Source organism: Triturus cristatus, chromosome 7 (genome assembly GCF_964204655.1).
Source record: "Triturus cristatus chromosome 7, aTriCri1.1, whole genome shotgun sequence".
In the NCBI taxonomy this organism is placed as follows: Eukaryota; Metazoa; Chordata; class Amphibia; order Caudata; family Salamandridae; genus Triturus; species Triturus cristatus.
In genome coordinates, this window is record NC_140590.1 from 694067256 (window position 1) to 694087198 (window position 19943).

The 19943-nt window shown below is 42.7% G+C and overlaps 1 protein-coding gene across 2 annotated transcripts in view; it reads left to right on the plus strand.

Moving 5' to 3' along the window:
• The window catches only part of COG1 (component of oligomeric golgi complex 1), a 114363-nt gene that overhangs the window by 63226 nt on the left and 31194 nt on the right, over positions 1 to 19943 (plus strand). For both annotated transcript variants that reach the window (XM_085617338.1, XM_085617339.1), the window contains exons 7-9: positions 11763 to 12560; positions 14423 to 14569; positions 16414 to 16575. In XM_085617338.1, coding sequence (XP_085473464.1) covers positions 11763 to 12560; positions 14423 to 14569; positions 16414 to 16575 — 1107 coding nt within the window. The remainder of the gene's footprint in view (positions 1 to 11762; positions 12561 to 14422; positions 14570 to 16413; positions 16576 to 19943) is intronic.

Below are 19943 nucleotides of genomic sequence, written 5' to 3' on the forward strand. Positions count from 1 at the left end.
CCCCATTGGCTAAAGACTTCGCTGTGAAGAACCCAATTATCCTTGTGCAAGATGGCTAAACCACCCCCTCTGCCAACTGGGTGGTCCACCCGGCAAAGCTTGAAGCCTGCAGGGGTAGCCAGCCCAACAATTGGGTTTGATGCGGCATCCAGCCAGGTCTCCGTAACAAACAAGTCCAACGAATGATCAGAGACAAGGTTGAAAACGTCAATATGATGCTTCCTCAGTGATTTAGTATTGATGAGGGCAGCTCTAATACGCAAGGCCCTCATAGGTTTGCTAAGTAGTTCGATCGAGGAGAACTCTAATGTCCAGGAAAAAAACACAGGCAGCGCAAACAAAATCAGAGTTGAAAGGCATAGCGCTGCAACAATGTGAAAGGCAGGGAGGGAGGTCGAAGTGCTTTTAAGGACTCACCAGATAGCTGGTATTTGTTATCGCCTGCCGGCTCACATCGGGCAGAATAACTGGCCCTGGCCGCTGACTTAGCGCTGACTGGCGCAGCCGGGCTTGCCTTAGGTGCGCCGCACGCTGCGCACGTCCGAGCGGAGGTCATTAAGTAGGGTTGTATGGGGGCAGCGTGCAGCGACTAGAGCGCTGACCGTGAATGGCACGAGGCACACTCAAAATGGCCGCCAAGAACCAACTGGCTCAGAAAAAGTGCAAAGTGCAACTAGATAGGAGTATTACACACTCCGAGCATTGAAAAGAAAGCAGCAATTCAAAAGTAAAAGGAGTTTAACGCACTCCGAGCATATAAAAAATAGCAGCAAGTTAAAATTCACATTAACTAGACAGTTATCCCCCAAACAGCATAACATTCAGGAGCAGCAAAGTTAAAACCGTTGTTTAAAAATTAGCAGAAGTAAACCTTTTCAAATGTGCGCAACCTCGCCATCATCCTTGACCTGCAGCTAACCATGAAACGACATGTCAACTCAGTCACCTCCTCCTGATTCCGCACACTTCGCATGTTCCGCAGAATCTTCAGATGGATCCCAACTAATACCAGAAAGGCCGTCACGCAGGCCATCATCACCAACTGCCTTGACTACGGCAACGCCTTCAACGCCAGCATCTCCACCCAGCTCCTCAGAAGACTCCAGACCATACAGATTGCTGCAGCCAGACTTACCCTGGACCCCCACTAAAGAAACACACAATTCCCCCCCACATCTGAGAGACCTCCACTGGCTCCCCATCCAGAAGAGAGGCCAGTTCAAGATCCTCACACACGCCTACAAAGCCCTCCATGACCTAGGACCTGCCTACATCAACCATCCATTGAACTTCCACCCACCCCCTAGACACCTGTTCTCCTCTTCACTTTCCATCACACATACCCCCACCCGCATTTGTCGCAGCCGCGGCCGCTCCTTCTCCTACATTGTCACCAAGACCTGGAACGACCTTCCATCCAGCTCCCTCAGCCCCTTCGCTGGCCGACTTCAGCAAGCGACTGAAGACCTGGCTCTTCGACAGAGACACAGCAGCCAGATACCCCTAGGGGTGACAGTGTTGCACTCTAAAAATGCTGATTGATCATTTGATTGATTAATTGATTGATTGGTTGGATATTGTAAGCTGTCATTACTGAACTTCACGAAGCCCAAATCAGGATTTCCCATAAATGTGTTTTTTTTATTTTTTTTAGTTTTACTTCATCATTCTTTACCCTCTTTGTCTAAAAGAAGACTGATGAGGCACATTCTTGCTTTCGCTTTCCTATAACTGTATTAAATATTTCAGCCTTAGCGGGAAGATTTATCATGATTAATGGCTTGTCCATTTTTGCATGCAGGCATTTTAATGCAGGGGATTCGTAATGTGGCCTATCAACATACAAAATGGACAAGTCAAAATCTGAGGTCTTCAAGCTATGAGCCTGACCAAAAGTAAAAGGTTCCAGTCTCGAAAGCGACCCAAGGAGATTTGTTTTACAGGAGGTAACACATTTGGAGAAAGACTTAATGGAATTGCTTTGTAAGTGCGTGAGGTTTGTTAATGAGTATCAAAGATTATGCGTGTTAGTCAGAGAAAGCAAAATAGTTCATTATCAGTAGACGGAAAGGGAGTCGAAGCAATTGTGTCCTTCATTCAACAGCCACATGTCTTATAATGGATTGGAGAGAATTGACAACATCATTTTTTATTTTAGTTAACTTGACTGAGTGATCAGGCTGCTTACTCTCTTTCCTGGGAGAAATAGACATTGGAAAAACTGCAAAGTTCCTTGTAAGCTGTGGGAGGCACAGTGGGCTGCAATGAAAACAAAGTATCTGGTTTAAGTGTTTTGGTGTTAGTTCTTTATCTAATCAATATTTTTTGATCTATGTTGCCCTTGCAATCATTTTTTGTGCTAATTTCCTCTTTATAGAACCTGCATTTTCTTTTTTTGCCTTGGCTTTGTACACATCCATTACATCAATCCTAGGCACCTAGAAGCCATGCCGTCCAAGGACAGCCAATGAGCAACGGTCTGATCATGCTGGCTGCAGCAAAGTATGCTGGCAGTTTACATAGATCAACAGCTTAGATACGGCAGTAGGATCGATGTTATTAGCCTGTGATCTATAATGTTGGGTATTTTCATAATATTCCCCTGATATTATTTACATTTACTAGTATTTGAATTGGAATCATGACAATCCTAATTCATGTATGCTAAAATAAATTGGGTTATAATAAATTCCCATTGTTGGAATGCTCTATTGTCTGTGTACTGATTTATGTGAAACTGTGCATATCCCCTAATTGTTCTACACGAGCTCTATGGCAAGTCTGTTCTCCAAACACTATTTTTACAACGTGTGTAGCCTAAAGGGAGTAGTGTGAGATTACTGGCTAATTTCCCTTTATGCGTGGGGTCACACTCACATCTGTGGGGGCTTGGGAATAATCAGTCTTATCTCGCACTCCACAAAGAATTTGTTTTTCAGGCAAGTCTTTCAGTCTGTTCACTCCTCTCACACTGACCGTGGAATGTCCTCTGAATTCTGAAGAGCACACATATGCATCTAAACCATCTGGAGCTCATGGGCATTTTATTTATAAGGCAGGCACCACAACCCTAATTACCTCCAGGAACAGAATCCATGTGCAAGATCTTCTCTTTCTCTGTTAATCCGCAACTGAACTCAGGCATGATGAAGAGCCGATTAGGCAGCATACGGTTTGTGTTTTTTAATGGGAAGAGTTTTACTGTTTTTCTGTAGCTCAAGTGATAGAAGTCTGCTTGCAAGAAGTGTATGATTATTGCAGCATTATTCAACAATTCCGGAAGAATTGCCTTGTTGACTTGCTCTAACATTTTGAGATGAGGTACATAGTAATTTTGTCCTGAAAATAAGTTTGATCTGTCCTTCTGAAGCCTATATCAGGCAAGCGGATTAAAGTTGATGCAGTTTGCTCCCGGTAGCAGTGTAAGTGATTTTAACTGTTGAAATACCATCACATTTTTCGAGCTTTATAGCTGTTTTTGTTTCTGCTGAGTTTTGTACTTACTGTATGCAGGCTATTTAATACTGCAGAATTGCAACTTTGTATGAAATTTGCGTAGTTCTGTTTGTGTAATTAATGAGTGAGCATTAGATGACTGCATAGCCACATCTTCATCCTATGTTTATCATGGAGTCAGTGAGCCTTAAATCTAGTTTGGAACTTTCTTTTGCATAAGATACTAGATCACATGGCCTTGTGTTACATTTAGCTGCTGATGTGTAAGACACCCTTATTTGATAGTGAGAAACTCTGACAATAGGATCAGTGAGCATAAGGCATCTTCCAAACCCTTTGTTGGTATTATCATTAAGCAGACGTTGGATCCTTTTTCAGGTCATCCTGAAAATTTGACATAGTATCCCCCAAGAATCTTATTGTTTTTCGCAAAACATGGTAGTCCTTCGTACAGTCCTTTCTTTTTATTCTTGGGTATTAATTGGATTCTTCCTTCAGTAAAGACTCTACTTCCTCTTCCCCACTCAGGCTTTTGGCTTGTGCCTTGTGCTTTTGTGGCTCGGCTGGAGATTCTGCACATTTTAATTGTCTCTACAGCACTGACATTTTATCTGAAGGGAACACCAGCTTTCGGGCTTTGAGCTTCTATTTGTCACTTCTGGCATTAAAGTAGCTTAAGCTGCTATACCCAGGCAGATAGACTTTCATTTTCAAATGTTGCAACATTAAAGAAGTTCATGCTCCTCAGAGACTGTAACAGTGCTCTGGTAGTCAAAGACCTATTGCACTGTTGCAGATATTCATGGGCAGCAGCAACTACTGCATAATTTCTCTGTAGATTACTCTCAGGACACATCATCTGGCATAGATGCATATTTCAGACTGATACCTTTGCAAAATGAATTTGCTTGAAGATGAGCTAGGCAATGTAGTCTTCAAACCTTCTAGTCTTTTTAATTTAAGTCAGTTTTTCCATGTTGCACTACAACTTTGCATGTTAGAAAAATATTGTAGAACTGTGTGTAGTGAAGTATTAATGGTGCAGAAGCTCAAATTGCAGAGTTGGAGGGTTGCACATGGAGATTTGCAAATTCATTTAGAGCAGCATTGTTAGAGAAACTTTTTTTTCAGTTCTGCCTGCTGCTCAAGCATTTTCATAATTAGTTGTGAATGGGGCAGAACAAGTACTACGGGCCTGATTTAGACTTCAAAGTGTGGATTGTACTCCATCAGGGTGAGTGAGTGGAATACTCTTTCACCCTGACAAAGTACTGGTTCTCTGAATTTAGAGTTGTCCGCCGGCCCAGTGGATAACTCTAGTCATTGGTAGGAACCTCCATCGAGCCAGTTCCTGTCAATGAGTTAAAAGTTTGACAGATTGGTCGATCAAACATGACGGCTGCCTGTCAAACTTCTAAGAAGTTTTTCTTTCTTCAAATACTAACTCTCAAATACCCCCTTGCCATGGGAACTCTTTCCCATGGTGTTGGGGTTGTTTTATACGTTTTTCACTGCGGTAAGGGAAAGAAAAAACTAGCCATTCAATTGCCCACTGCAAATCGGGCGGGTAGTTGAATGGCCAAACCTCTTGACAGCCATTAATCCATTGGAGAAGTATGCCAGTGACTGACACTGAGTGACTCTGACATACATAAGGTCTGCTCGACTGAAAATCGGGTGGGCTGACCTTCTGTTTGGTGGAAAGAGTACTCTGTAGCTGTTGTGACAGAATACTCGCTCTGCCAAAATCTAACTCTTCGCCTAAGTACTCAAATCACCTTAGAGTAGGTTTTCCTTTTCATTACGCTTTTCCTATCCTCTATGTGGTAACAAGCAAACTGAAAGAAAGCAGAATTATAATGCCCCTCATTGTTTTCAGCTAGCTATTCAAATTGTGGACCTTTTGCTGTCCCAAGAGCCATATAGGCTGCTAGCTATTCAAATTGTGGACCTTTTGCTGTCCCAAGAGCCATATAGGCTGCTTTTGTGCATGCCATATCTTCTATCCAGGATGCCAGGCAAATTCCTGTAGCACTCCCTTCTACAGCTGAACTTTGCCATCTGACCCCTGAATATATTGCAGAAATATAGATCTCCCTTACGATTTAATGAACATCTTGAAAGAGGAAAACAAAGTATCTACACAGCAGTACTGCCTCCCTTCATTAGAAAGCAGATCTCCATTTGGCGTGTGCATTAGCAGATTGACACTAGAATGCTGTAGAAGAGGCAGGACTGGTCTCCCTTTTATATTTGGCTAACTCTGGTCCCTAAATTTTCCACTGTTCTTGTATTTTTTTAATGCTAATTGTCTTTCATTAATAATAAGATTTCCTACATGATCGCACAATGGTTTTCCTATTTGATAGGACTACTCCTCGTGCAATCTAAAGTCCTATCCCTGTTGATAGCCTTCCTCCCTGTTTTATTTTCAACCAATGAGTGACAGACCTGAGTTTTTATTGACAATTGTTTTTAGGCCTCAAGATTTATTGTGGACAATACCAATACCTTCAGTGGAGTTTGGGTCAACTGATTGCTTACCATTGGTTTGCTTTCTTTTCACTCATTTGCTTGCTTCTTATTTGATGGCTTTCCTTACTCCTTTTGTTTCCATCATGGGTTCTTAACCATCCTTTTGATTGGATTACTCGATTCCTTCCACTCCTTACATTCCTCCACTTTGCTCTCACCACTTGACCACTTAATGATTACTTCTCCCTAAAAGCCCCCTACCACCCTCCCTCTCTACCGTTTTTCCCTTCCTCTTCGTACCACTCCTTTCTAGTTTTTTTTTTTTTTTTTTTTTTGCCTGGCAACAACTGGGCTGGTCCTCGGACTGACATCTTGGAACAGTACACAAAAACAAAAATAATGTGGCTACCATGTGGTGACGCGTACACATGCTACGGCTGCCACGTCATCCGTATGCATCATGACTCGTGCGCATAAATAACGCATGCAGGCATATGCATCATCATACTTTTTTTGCCAATGCTGTTCTACATCATCTATAAAAAACAAATCTTTTTTGCTAATGCTGAACAGTATCAGCAAAAAAGTATCGTCAAAGATCATAAGTTTCTTGACAAAGCAAAAAGGGGAGACTTATTGGCTTTGCCAATGCCTATTACATTGGTCAGAAGGGTGAGATTAAGGCCTTTGATGCCCACAAGCCATACCACTGTGTTTCACAACAAAGTATCCTTCAGTGCTCGCTCTGTTCCCAAAGTAATGGCAGATTTTCACATGATCCTGATAGTTTCATTACCTATGTGTTTTTCTAATTTTATCTCTCTAGCAAAAGCAGATCTCTGCATTTCTTAAAAATGTAAAGAGCCCTCAATTTTTTTTTTTTGGAAAACCTTTATTGACATTTCAATCAATAACAAGTATGGGCCTACAACCCCTCGGGGCCGGCCGCTAAGCAGTCAGAGAAACAGAGATCAAATGTTAACACAGGCAGCACCTTGGGGAGCAGAATCGTCATGCTAATATAGTCTGGCCAGTGAGCAGCGCAGGTAGGACACCAGGATAAAAAAGGGGTTTTCATTTTATAATGGAAAAAGACAGAAGGATCAGGTGCCGAACAATTTCCCAACAGCGATAAAAGGCAGGCAGAATAATAAACGTAAGCAATAAACAGCAATCTATTGGATCAATGGCGCAGACACAGGAAATTCAGGGCGGGGAAGAATATCATGCCCAGCTGCGCCTGCAGTCCCCTGCCCGAAAGCCCAGAGAACACCCCGGAAATTGTGGCACACATGAAAAGGCAACGATTCACAACAAAGGAAGCGTACCACGCTGATCCCAGAAAAGAAAAAGCGAGAAGAATCAGAGAAGAAAAAGGAGGCCATGGAAAAAAGAGATTAAAGACAAAAGAATCCCCTCCCCCAACCCCCCACCCTGCACCTCTGCAGATGAGTACGGCCCCCCCCCCCCAGCAGTGTGCCTGTCGCCCTGGAACCAGACCCGAAATATAGAAGAAACAGGGAAAAAGGAGTAAGAAAAGAACCCCACCAGACGGGGGGGTAGAGAGAGTATTAATAAACTGGAGGAGGGCCTTCAAAACATGCCCCCGGCTTCTCCCTCCCGCACATTATGCTTCCCCCAAAGCAAACAGTAAGCAACACAAAATCGACCATGTCAAAGAAAGATGGGGAGCATTTTGCACCTACTATACCGACAGTTATACCATGAGAGCACGCAACCCCGAGCCCGCCCGCCTATTAGCCGACCACCCTTGAAAGATCATTCTTATCCTTGGCCACTCTTGGCAAATCCGCCCATGCATACCCCTCGACCCGGCGCCATGTCCAATGCTACACGGTAAAGGAGCGTCCAAAAACGACCAGGAAGCGACGCACCCAGGTGGGGTGGAAGTCTCTGAGTACCAACCCAGTCAGCATTATGGAGGAACGTCTTTCCCCGTGCTGCCCCAGGATCTGCACCGCACACAAGGTCCAAGAAGGCGGAATCAACCAGAGGAGACAACCGCTGCCTGAGTTTCCCCCAGGTCGCCGGAGGCCGCGCACCGGACAAGGCCACCCCCCCCCCACTCAGGTCCAATACCTCCGGGACAGATCAGACCCACAGCCAGCCGATCACACGATAGTAGACTGTCCGGAGTTTCCAGCTGGTCACTAGTCACAGGGGTGGCCACGACATTGTCGTCCTGAGTGCAGTGCAGGAAGTCCCTGTGTATCTGAGGGCAGGCAGGCCGCAACTGTCCCAACGCTGATGCCACACCATCAAGCCTACTCCCCAATACCCAAACGCCATGGAGCAAGGTGGAATGAAGGGCACCGAGAGCCTCGAGAAGGTCACGGTACCCCAGCACAGCTCTCTGCGATCGCTCCGCTACGCTCCCCAGAGTCGCACACTCCCGATCCTGCTGTGACCTGGTGGACAGGATGGTAGACTTCATCGTGACAAGATGGCCGCCGGGTAGGTCCAACCCGTCTTGGGACCGGGATACAGGGGCAAGCGCATCAAGGTCCATGTCGCTGGCAAACAGGATTCCGGAGGCAGACAAAAATGTATCCGTTATGTAGTCACAGGCAACAGTCGTCCCCACCACGGACCAGCGCCCGCGAAAATCCGGGAGCAGCCCGCAGAAATCAGGGCGAGTTACGGGCGGCGTTCGGGCAGCTCACCGTCGAAGGCAGAGGCAATCACCGGAGAGTCGTGGAACTGCCACCCTGGGCATGCACTTGTTCCGCTCCGCTTAGTGGTAGGAAGCGACCACGGCGAAGTGTAGGCCGATAGTCGCACCGATCCGGCAGTCCGACTCCACCCAGTCACAGAGGCCGCTGTTGTTAAACTGCCACCCGGCCAAGATGTCCACTCGAGGTCCCGGCTCCCGGGCCGCACAGGCCGCAAATTGCAAATACCCGTTTCTCCGGCGGTACAGCCTCCAGAAACTTCGGAGTCACTCGATCGGTTGCCGCTCTCATTCACAAACACGGGCGCATAGCGCAGGCTGAGGATCTAATGCAGGATATCCGTGCGGGATACGGAGGTTCACGGAGCCGGGAGTCTACGCTGCCGTCCCGGTCGCCATCTTGGCTCCTCCCCCCCCCCTCAATTTTTTAATGTGTTTTTTGTAGGCCTGGGCATAGTTCGCTTAGTTTTGCTACAAAAAAAACTCTGCGAGTCGTGGAGTGCAGTGCGAACTGCAGTTTGTGCTGGTAATCCTGCAGCTCGGGTAGAAATTCTACCCGAGCGGCAGCTCGCGCTCGTGAACTTACTGTTCGCGATCGTGAGCAGGGGAAAAACTCCGCTGCACATCGCGAAGCGGAGTTTTCTGCACTCCGCGAGCTTCGCGGAGTGCTTAAAACTCTGCGAACGGAGCAAAGGTCACCGCCCAGGCCTAGTTTTATATAGCACGAGCTAGACCCAAGACATCGGGTATCTGAGCGCTTTACATGAGCACCAGTTTGGTTTTGTTACAGATGGACACATTCATATTTTTTATTAGGCACGGTGAGATTAAGTGATTTGGCCAGAATCACAGGATGTTAGGCGTCGTTGCCGAGACTCAAACTGGTTCCCCAGCTTCGAGGTTGACCGCTCTAGCCGTAAGGCTACATCCTCTCAACAATTGTTATCTAAATAGGATTTGGAATGTCCCTAAATTCATTTTTTTTGTCTATTATGAACCTATTTGCGCTCGTTCATCATTCTCAAAGTATGCATTAACAAGTGATAATGTAATAAACCATTCCTCTTGCTATCAGGAGACCTCGCAAATGTCTTCCAGGTTTGCCCAAGGTTTATGGCAAAAATGTAAAGACTGCATCAAAAGCTCTTATGGTGCGATTTGCATATTAACCAGTGGGAGATCTGTCCACATCTTTGCCAAAAAGTAATAATGTATTGACTGACTCTCTAGCAAGCCTCTCTAAGCAACTTGTCTGCCTGAGAGGATTCTGGTTAACCTGCCCTTATAGTAAGGGGGTATGGCTAATCTGTTCTCCTGTTGCTGAATATCAAAGAACATCTCTTGACGGAGAAGGGCAAGATACTTGTAATTCAAGTTCCTAATCCTGGACATTTTCTCTTCATTCATAAATATTGTACCCTTCTCTTAGACATTGTGGCTATTGGGTCTTAATTCAATCCTTTCACAATTAAGTGCTTAACTGACTCTGTTTTGCAATATGAGACAATCCGTCTTCTGAAATACTTAAAAGGGCACTGACAACATTCCCATATATGGCTGTTTTTTGCCAAGAAGAACCATTACCTGCTTATTTGTTTGCTTTTACTTTTATTTTTCAATTGCTTTTGGTGTTTGTATTCAAATATAGTTTGTAGTTTCTGACATTGATTCCTGTTTCTGTTTAAAAACGATGAATGAAACAACAAAATATTGCTTCCCACAGGCAGGACTTGTTGAAGAAATTATTTTCACAAATTAATTGTATCTGTTTCAAATGCGTTTCTGATCCCGCACATAGGTGGAGATACTATTTGTAAATTCTAGGAAAATACCCATAATAAATGTAGAATTAGAAGTAAATAACCTTTTCTTATTCACTAGGTAATAAAATAATGTTATTAAGATCCAAGGCTCATCCATATGGAAAAAAGCAACTACAGCTATTGGTAATATGTTGTTGCCAAACCTATTAAAGGCTACCACGCAGACATCTGTTCACTCACAGAACCTTGCTCTGTGGATATCTGTACAAGGCAAGAAGCAGTAGATAAGCAAATGATGTTAGGAAAGTTAGTCATTATTATTCCACCTCCCTCATTGTAAGTATACTGTTTCATAGTCAATATACAGCATGTGAATTTGTATTAGATTCATGCTGCACTAAAAACTAGCTCTGACGGATACTTTTACCTGCCGAATCCACACCTGTAGAACGACCCCAGGAATCAGACGGGATCTCAAACTTCAAAGCTCTCAAGTCGCCGGTAAGGATGCCAGTCAAAGTTGACACTGGAAGTGACATCAGGTGACGTTACCAAGGCTATGAGGCGCCCACATTGATAAAACGTCACTTACCTTTTTTCCACACTTAGGGCGCAGATTTGGAGCTTCACTCTCTTTGAGGAGTTTTTCCTCAAAGAAAATTCCAGTCAAGCAGTACCATGTCTCCACCCAAAAATTCAGGGTTCAGACCCTTCAGGGACAGCAGCTGGATTGCAGAATTATTCACAATGTATACATCTGAAATTTAGTGAAGCTGTTAAACTGGTGTTACAAGCAACACATTCCCATTTTAAGCACCCAAAGAAAGGACTAGGTTACTGCTTTTCCCAGGCTGTTCTTTAGAAATCAGACCTCTTTTCTTCTCTATTGTTCTTAATCTTTATACTGTTTTGCGTCGGATACAATATACCCACATTTTTCCTAGGATGCCAAGCAAATAGGCAGTCCTGGGCCCATGTGCATGGCTTACAGTGTTACTCCTAATCAAATCAGGTTGTAATGTACTTATCTATAACTAGAAAATAAAAGAAATGGGTAAACGGCAGATCCTCGTGTCAAAGAGCATTCAAGTGTTCTCCAAATGGTGCTGCTTTAAATGGCCCAGCTATTGTTTTTAGTAAATGGAGTGCAATGTTCAAGTAAATTAAGGCTCATCTAGGGAAAATGTGTGTGCTCTGCATGCACCCAACAGTTTGCAATATATAATGCCTCTGTTATTGGAGTGGGGCAGCTAAGTTACTTAATGAATGTGTCTGAGAACAACAAAGCTGGAATTTGATAGACAAAAACAAACTTCTAAAATTAAAACATGTAATGTTTCTTGTACTATGATTTCAATGTTTCTTTTTTTTCCTAGACTTTAACAAAAGAAGACTTTAACTCCATTACCATCACCAGCAAACAACTCCTAAAGTCAGCTCTGCATGAACTTGAGACCCAGTCTCACAGTGGTACACCCAGCAAACATATTCAGTTTGAATACAACGTGCCTTCCTTTCTTTGGCTGGAGAGCTCCAGTGATCTGCTACCTGATGCTGCATGGATCAACGTAAGCAGTCGCAGTCATTTTGCCAAAAGCGGCCTTTCAATGAAGGCACATGCCCTCACCCCCTGTGTCCAGAACTTCTGTACTGCCCTGGATGCAAAACTCAAGGTCAAACTAGACGACCTTCTCTCCTACCTTCCCTACGACGCTCCACCTCCCAAAGACACAACCAGTGAAACCCCCCCAAATGGGAAACACTCGGCGTTTGACAGGTACGGCGATGCCAGGACCGTGGAAGAGATGCTGCAAAGCCATTGCCTTGCCTGCATTGAACATATCCTTGGTTGCATCGCGGAAGAACTGGGCAGGACCGAAGCTAGCCTGCTTGGGCAGCAGGACTCTCGCCAAGAGGCTAAACTGGGGGCTGTCCTTTTCATGGCTCGACTGTGCCAATCCCTTGGGAAGCTTTGCCCTCACTTGAAGCAATGCATTCTGGGCAAGTCTGGCTCTTTAGACCCAGTGATAAGAGAGCATCGGTCAGCAAAAAAAGTTGGAAAGGGCAAAGTGCCGGAAATGGACCCAGTGCTGGCTAAGTGGCAGGATGTGAAGGATAAACTTCTGCATCAAAGCCTGGCAGCCTATCGGATCTGGAGCTCTTCTGTTGTGAAGGTAAGAAGCACGTGTGGCATTCGATCTGTTGAGAAAATGCAGAGGCTGTAAGAACAGTAGTGAAAAGAGAGCTGACTGAATGAATGCCTTGTCCACAAGTGACTCTGGAGTTTCTGCTAATTCTAAAGCATGTGGTGATTGCTTTCCCAAAGAAATGAATGACTGCTGGATTGCAGCGTGGCTATGTTCTTATCTGTGCGAGTAAATTAACTTCTAGGGAACACAGTATCAGGTGGATTCCTACAAAAGCACTAAAGTGAGCTGAGTATTTCGACATTGTAGTGCAACATTCCCCTTCCTCTGTCACTTCCATGTACTTGATATGGGTCATTCACACATCATGCTCGTTAGTCTTTTGCATTTTTCCTGACATTTTTATAAGGGTTGTCAGTTGGGATTGCAGTTTGTAGATAGGTAGATACCTGCCATAACCAGACTGAAGCCGTCAACTCCTTGAATAGGCGTTTGAACCACCTCCATCGTGGCATGACTTGCTGTCACTGCTGACTAAAATCTGGCTGAAGCCAATAAGTGAGCAGCAAGCATTTATTTTACTCTTGTCTAAGCCATGAATCCACCTTGTTCAGTACCAACTTGGTGTTGGCCACTAAAAAGCCTCTCTCCTCTGGTAAATGTTTATTGTCCTGGTCTGGTCCTATAACTCAGCTGCCATCAGGGCCACCTTTTTCGAACTAGAGAACAAAGTTGAAATTGGCACTTTCTCAGACCTCCCAACCTTATGTCCATTACAGTTCCCACGTCTGCTAGAACAGTGCAGCATGTTTTCAGTTTGTATGGTATTTGTTCACTATTTGTAACGATGAGGGCTTCAGAAAATGGGAACATCAAGAACTGATGGGGGAAAAAAAAGTGTGCCTAAAGCGTTTCCTCTTTATTTTGTTTTACTTGACTATTGGATAGCAGTAATTTCACAGATGGGGAAATGGCTTTCTATTTAGACATTCACTGCGAAAATGTGTGCAACGTGCAGGATTCAAGTTTCAATCTCAATATGACTGATTGTGTAGAAAGTAGTACAGTAACTGGTAACTGCAGTGGAGTAAAGTAATATTTACAGAGCTGGGATAAAGACAGCAAGCACTATATTAAAACGAGTTTCAATAACACCTCTTAGTATTACCCATACTCTGTCCCTTATCCTTGCTAGAATGTGCGTTCAAAGCTCATTTAAAGGTTTTATTAAGTACAAGCTGAGCCTTTGTTGATCTTGTTTCCAAATTTCAAAGTGGACTGCTGCTACACATGGTATTTCCTCAGTAGTACAGAATTTAAAGAATCATTTTAGTACTACATTTGTCACATATAAACATTATGTTTAGTGTCACTGGGTAGGAGTATGAAGAGTAGTATTTGGTTTTATTGTAAGTACAAAACAGTCTCATTATTCTAGCGGTGAGAATGTAAATAAAAAATTGGAACAAAAACGGTTATATGATCATCTCAATACCACTCTTTCTCCTTATTTAAGTGTTTCACCATAGGAAGAATCTACATTAATGCACATTGCTCAGAGGGTCGTTACTCATTTTCTTCTGTCGGTCTAAACAAAGTTTTCGAATCCTCAAATTCATGTATTTATGTCCATATTTGTCCCCCTCCACGTAAGCCATTGTATGTTGGGTACTTTAAATTACGATCAATATACTTTAACCCTTGTGTGTAGATATCTGGAGATATTTAAGAAACTGCAGCAAGACTTCCAGAATTCCCAAGCTTGATAAGTTGGCATTTCTGAGTTTTGACCCTCTCTGTGGCCAAGATGGACGTACTTCTAAACCTTCTGATCTCTGATTAGCTGCCTCAGATAGGCTCTCTTTTGAATGTGCATTTTTTCTCCCCAGGTGCTGGTTCATAGTTTCACTCAGACTTTACTCCAGGAGGCTGCAAGGTCCATTTTGGCTACTGCCACCAACTGGGATGAGGTCGAAATTCAGGAGGAGACGGAGTCGGGTGCAACAGTGACTTCGAAAATCAGACTTCCAGTCCAGGTGTGGCTCATACTGAAGAAATCATTTCTTTGTGGGGCTGAAAAGTTTATTCTTTTAAGTTGGCTGGTTCTGGGTTTGCCAAAACTGTTTGGTGTCGCTAACAGATATCACTTAATGCGTTGATAAGTAACCACATAGCTAGACCTATAGCCTTTTATAAGCTATGAATTAAAAGAGAAGAGTTCTGTTTGGCAGAGTCCTCTTTTCTGCTTAGCTTTGGAAGCCCTCCTTCAGCTTGAAGAGTCACTAAGAAACGTTGTCAATTGTCCAGTTCGCAGCTCTAAGCAAAGCGGGATTTCTCCACAAAAACTTTGCTTTGGAGCAGTATTGCTAGACTCTCCTGAAAGCACCCAGTCTTATGCAGCACTTCTTCGTTGAAGGGCTTTCAACAGATTATGCACCCGTAACAGCCTGCCAAGCCAAGATTGTACTTATGACAAACAGAAAGCACTGCCTGTGCAATTGAGGCCTACATATGTGTTCATACATTTCTGCAAAGTTGTGTTTTCCCGACCCTAAAACTGGCAAAAAAAGAGAAGGGGACTGGAGCTCCCCATTTAGAGTTGTAAGTTTACAGTTTGCACGGCCATGTTGGATTGTGTAATTTTAACAGAAAAATATTGGAGGGATACAACTCATCCTTTCGGAAATACTGTAAACCTGCTTTTCTGCAGGGAAGTGAAACACAGTAAGTGAATGAAAACCCATTTGAAATATCAATGACCTTTCGTTACCAAGAAAGCCATGCTCAAGTAATTGGCAATGGACTAGCCTAGAATCCACTGTAATTATTGTATTGTTCACAGTAGGTCTTCAGATACCAGGCAGTTTAAGCTGTCTGTAGGCAAGACCAAGAAAAAGATAGCTTTTTTCCTTACGTTTATTTTTAGTGCACAGCTATTAAGTAGATAGTAGCCATATAGAAATTTCTCTTAGTAGAGAAATGCCCTTTAGCCAAATAGAAATTTCTCAGCCCGATATTCTCAATTTTGCTGTGCACTCATTTTTGTGTGCCCCTTTATGGTCAATTTATGTTTTTTATTATCTTCAAGCCCACCTGAGAAGATAATTACTATCAAGACTTTCAGTTGGAAATGGAGGGTGAGAAGATAATTACTATCAAGGCTTTCAGTTGGAAATGGAGGCTATCATTGTAGACATCTAGTTTTTAAGCGCCTTACTTTTTATTGCCTTTCAGGGCAGGTTCACAGACCATTTAGATTTCAAATTCTGACTTGGAGTCCTGCTTCAGATAGGAGGTTTCTGTTTCCTTAAACTTAGATATTGTATAGATGAGCTTCATCTTCAATGGGATGGTAGTGAAAACCGCCACAAGTAGATCAGAAGATAGGTGGGATCCTCAGTTGGCTCTGTATGCTTTGATATGGCTGTTGGTAACCGTGGGGAATTGCTTTCAGTGTTATTGCTGATGGTCCGTTAACCTTTTGTAATCTTCAATAATACTGAAGGCTGTTCAGAAGCAGCCTGTATCTGAAATTGCATTTAACATTCCAAAATTTCTCCCAAAAATGACGCAGATTTTGGGGGAATAGAACAGATTTAGGAATTATTTCAAGCAGTGACGAGGAATAGGCCTGACAATCTCTGCAAATATAAAAGTGTAAAGGGTTTATTTAAATGATAGCCCCTTTGCACCTGTAGCATCACTTATAAGATGTGAGTCTAGTACCTCTAAGCAAAGTGTGATGGCTAATCTCAAAGGCCCCACAGTCTTGAGCAGGCACCCCAAAAAATTTAAAATTCAATATCTCTGTTTTGTGGAAACATTTTCATTTTAAAGATATTGCCATTTTTTATCAATTGTGTTTGTTCTCTATCCTTAGCCGTCGTGGTATGTGCAGTCCCTGTTGTTCAACCTTTGTCAAGAGGTCAACCGAGTGGGAGGCCATGCTCTGCCCAAGGTGACACTGCAAGACCTGCTGAGGAGTTGCATGACCCAGACGATCGCCGGCTACGAGAAGCTCTCTAAAGACAAGCCGGGCAAGGTGTGTAGCACTTTCAGCATAGGAGCTAGCATTCAAGTATGGCAACCAGCTTGCTTTACCCATAACATATAATTTTATGGTATTCTGTCTAAACAATTCTGAATCACATTGCGATGTGGGGCAACCAAATCTTGACATACTATTTTTTTTTGTTTCATATTAGACCTATTAGCCCATTCCGCAGAATTTATGAGTATGTGATATAGAGGATTTGACAACATCACTAAGATGGTTGAGTCTTGAAACTTCCTAAAACAATATTGAACCTGCCCTCAAGTATGATCACTGTATTTTTATATCTGGGATTGAGTTTTTAAAATACAATCTACAGTTTAATTGTGAAGACTGTTGCACTGGGCTTGTATCTGGTTCGCCGCTGATCTGAGCCAATTACACACCATATATGCGATGTTTGAGGTTTGAAAGGAGTGGAAAATTTAAGGTAGTTTCAGTATGTGCATAAAACTATTGCCTGTTGGGCCTTGTACATTTGTAACTAGCCTCTTTGTCCAATTCCACTGGTACTTTCTTGATATGAAAACTTAATGATACTAAAGTGTTTGGAGAAAGTCCTGGTCACAATGGAAAGGATGAAATTCTTAAACAGTAACTGTCAATCAGAAGCGCAAGACATTGAGCTAAAATATTACAGTCCCTCACCCACACGAGGCAGGAACGAACAATGCAAACATCCCAGGATCTTTGTAATGCTAACAAGGAGCACTAGGAATTCTACATCTGTTATTTGCTACACTGATTTGCTATAACTTCTCCTCCATGCCGTTCATCACTCATTTATGGGCAGTCGGCACACCCCCCACCAGTCCACAAACTCCTCCCCCGCTCTTGCAGTCAATGGTTGTTGAGCAACATCTGATCTCTAGTCATAAACTACATGTGCTTGGAGACCATTCACACATCACTTCATGGGAGGGCAGCGAGAAGATGGCAGTGAGCAGCAGTAGCTCTTCGGAAACTTCTCAAGTAATTTTCTACTTCCAGGAGCCTCCGAAAGTAAAGTTTCTCAGCAAGGAATGCCGCAGGGGTTCCTTATTTCCCCATTTTTGTTCCTTTAATCAAAGATGAAAATCGATCCAACCTCATTGTAATGTCTTGTATGTCCTGTTTGAATAATATCAAGTCTTGTGGTCCTGTTCACAAACTCCATTTTGTAGTACGTAGAGTAGTAGAACTAACTAAAGAGTACTATTCACAAACCTACAGGTGTAAATCTGCACTTTCACCTCTTCTATCTTTTCTATGGGTAGATCGCTACACATTTACTTTTATTGCTTAGTAGTAAATGTAGGAGGGGCCATAAGGGAGTGCTGGGAAAATGGGAAATATCTTTACAAAATGGGAAGGGTTTAGGGAGAGTTGTGGAGGGGATTTGGGAGAGACATGCACCCATCCACGAGTACAGCCATAAAAGTGCCATAACAGTTGCAAATGTACTCCAGCTCAGACCTGGAGTAAATCCAGCACATTGCCAACACCTGATACTGTAACACATTCTCATATGAAATAATGGAAATCATGGAGGCAGGGATTTAAAATAACGGCTTGTAGGAAATAATGTTCTATATTAATGTTAAAAAAAACTATATAAAAAATCACTTTTATTTTAGAATAATTTAATTACCTTTTTATAATTTAAAAATGAATGTTTATTTTATTGTAAAAGAATGATTTTAATGTAAATTAATTCCATATATAACTTTCAGTTATTCCTATTACATAATAAACATGTTACTTTAGATGGGACTTTTATAATCTGTTAATATAGATATACTAAATATGGTTTCATTAAATATTTATTTCAAAACTAAGTTAATGCGATTGTAGGTTCCTTATTTTGTCCTACATTTAAAAAAAAAATATATATATATATATATATATATATATATATATATATATATATATAAATATATACAATGATTTTACTTCAATATTTAGCATAAAACGATTTATTCAATTGTTTTAAGTTTAATAAACTTTTTAAAATGTCCCTGTGCTTTATCATAAGGAGATATTCATGCCCCCCACTCCCCCTGGTATTAGTATCTCTAAAATCATACATTTGCACACATGTAAACCTACACATTGTAGTATAACACTCTGAAATGGTCAATAGCCAAAACAAGTCAATTTTCCACGAAGTGCAAGAGTAAATTTGCAAAGTTTAGATTTATTCACATGTAAATATACTTTTGTGAATAGGCCTCTAAGTGTCTGTCACTTGAACAAGCCACATTTACAGGGTCTTGCAGACTTTTTATTTTTTAAATGGCAAAAATCCTTACGGGCATCCATTGTTTGATGGAATTTGGAACAGCGCAAGCCTGGGAAGAGAAAAATATTTTAAGGAAAAGCACACACCTTCTGCCCACAATATGCAAGGACTGAAATTAAATTCACTGTCTTGCATTTGCACAGGTGGGCAGGCTTTCATAAAAAGGAGACTGACCTCTCACTCACACTAAGTGGCATGCACGTTCTCCGTTTTTAATATCAAGGCTTACTTGTACAAGATTGAAATCGTTCTCACTTGTACAGGGTTAAAAGCATACATTGATTGAGATAGGCTAAATTATGGACACCTTCCTCATAATTACATTGGTGGTCCACATGCTTTCATTAAAATTGAAAATGGGCACCACCTGATAGAATTTACATTATTTAGGGACCCTAACAGGATGGGTACTTCCAGAAGAAAGAAACAAAGTCAGAGTGAGCCTACCTAGTATATACTATGCTGGCGAGGAACAACCCCTATAATGAAGCCTGCCACCTAGAATGGATAAGAGGTCTGCATCCTTTTTATGTTGAACCTGAGCAGCGCATGCGCTGCTGCGAGGCATGTGTATTGAGGTATGGCATACAAGCTCCGCCCATCTTTTTAATTGGCTCCTGTTACTGTCCTTGCTAAATCGTTGCTTTTCATTTGTGAATAGGCTTGTTAGTCCCTCCGTGGTACTGCATTTGTAACCTCCCAAAACGACTGGACCTTTTGCTTGTCTTGTTACACAGTCTGCTTTTTAAGTCGGTGAGCACTATTTTGTTTAATGAATAATAGGGACAATGGTGGCTGCTTCCTCTATTTGCAGTGCACCCACACAGCACTCGCTGCAGCTTGCACTTCAAAAGTGGCTGCACCCACCCTACTCCGTCCCAAGCACTCGCGGGACAATTAGAGTCGCTTCTTAATTTTTAAACTTTTAGGCTAAGCGTGGCGCCGGCTTCAGGGACACCGCACTCTGTTTTTTTACTTTAATGTTGAGTGCGACACTCACTGCAGGGACACCGCGATCTGTTTCAGCTTTATTTATTTATGTTTTACTTGTTGCGGAGCGCGGTGCCCACTTCAG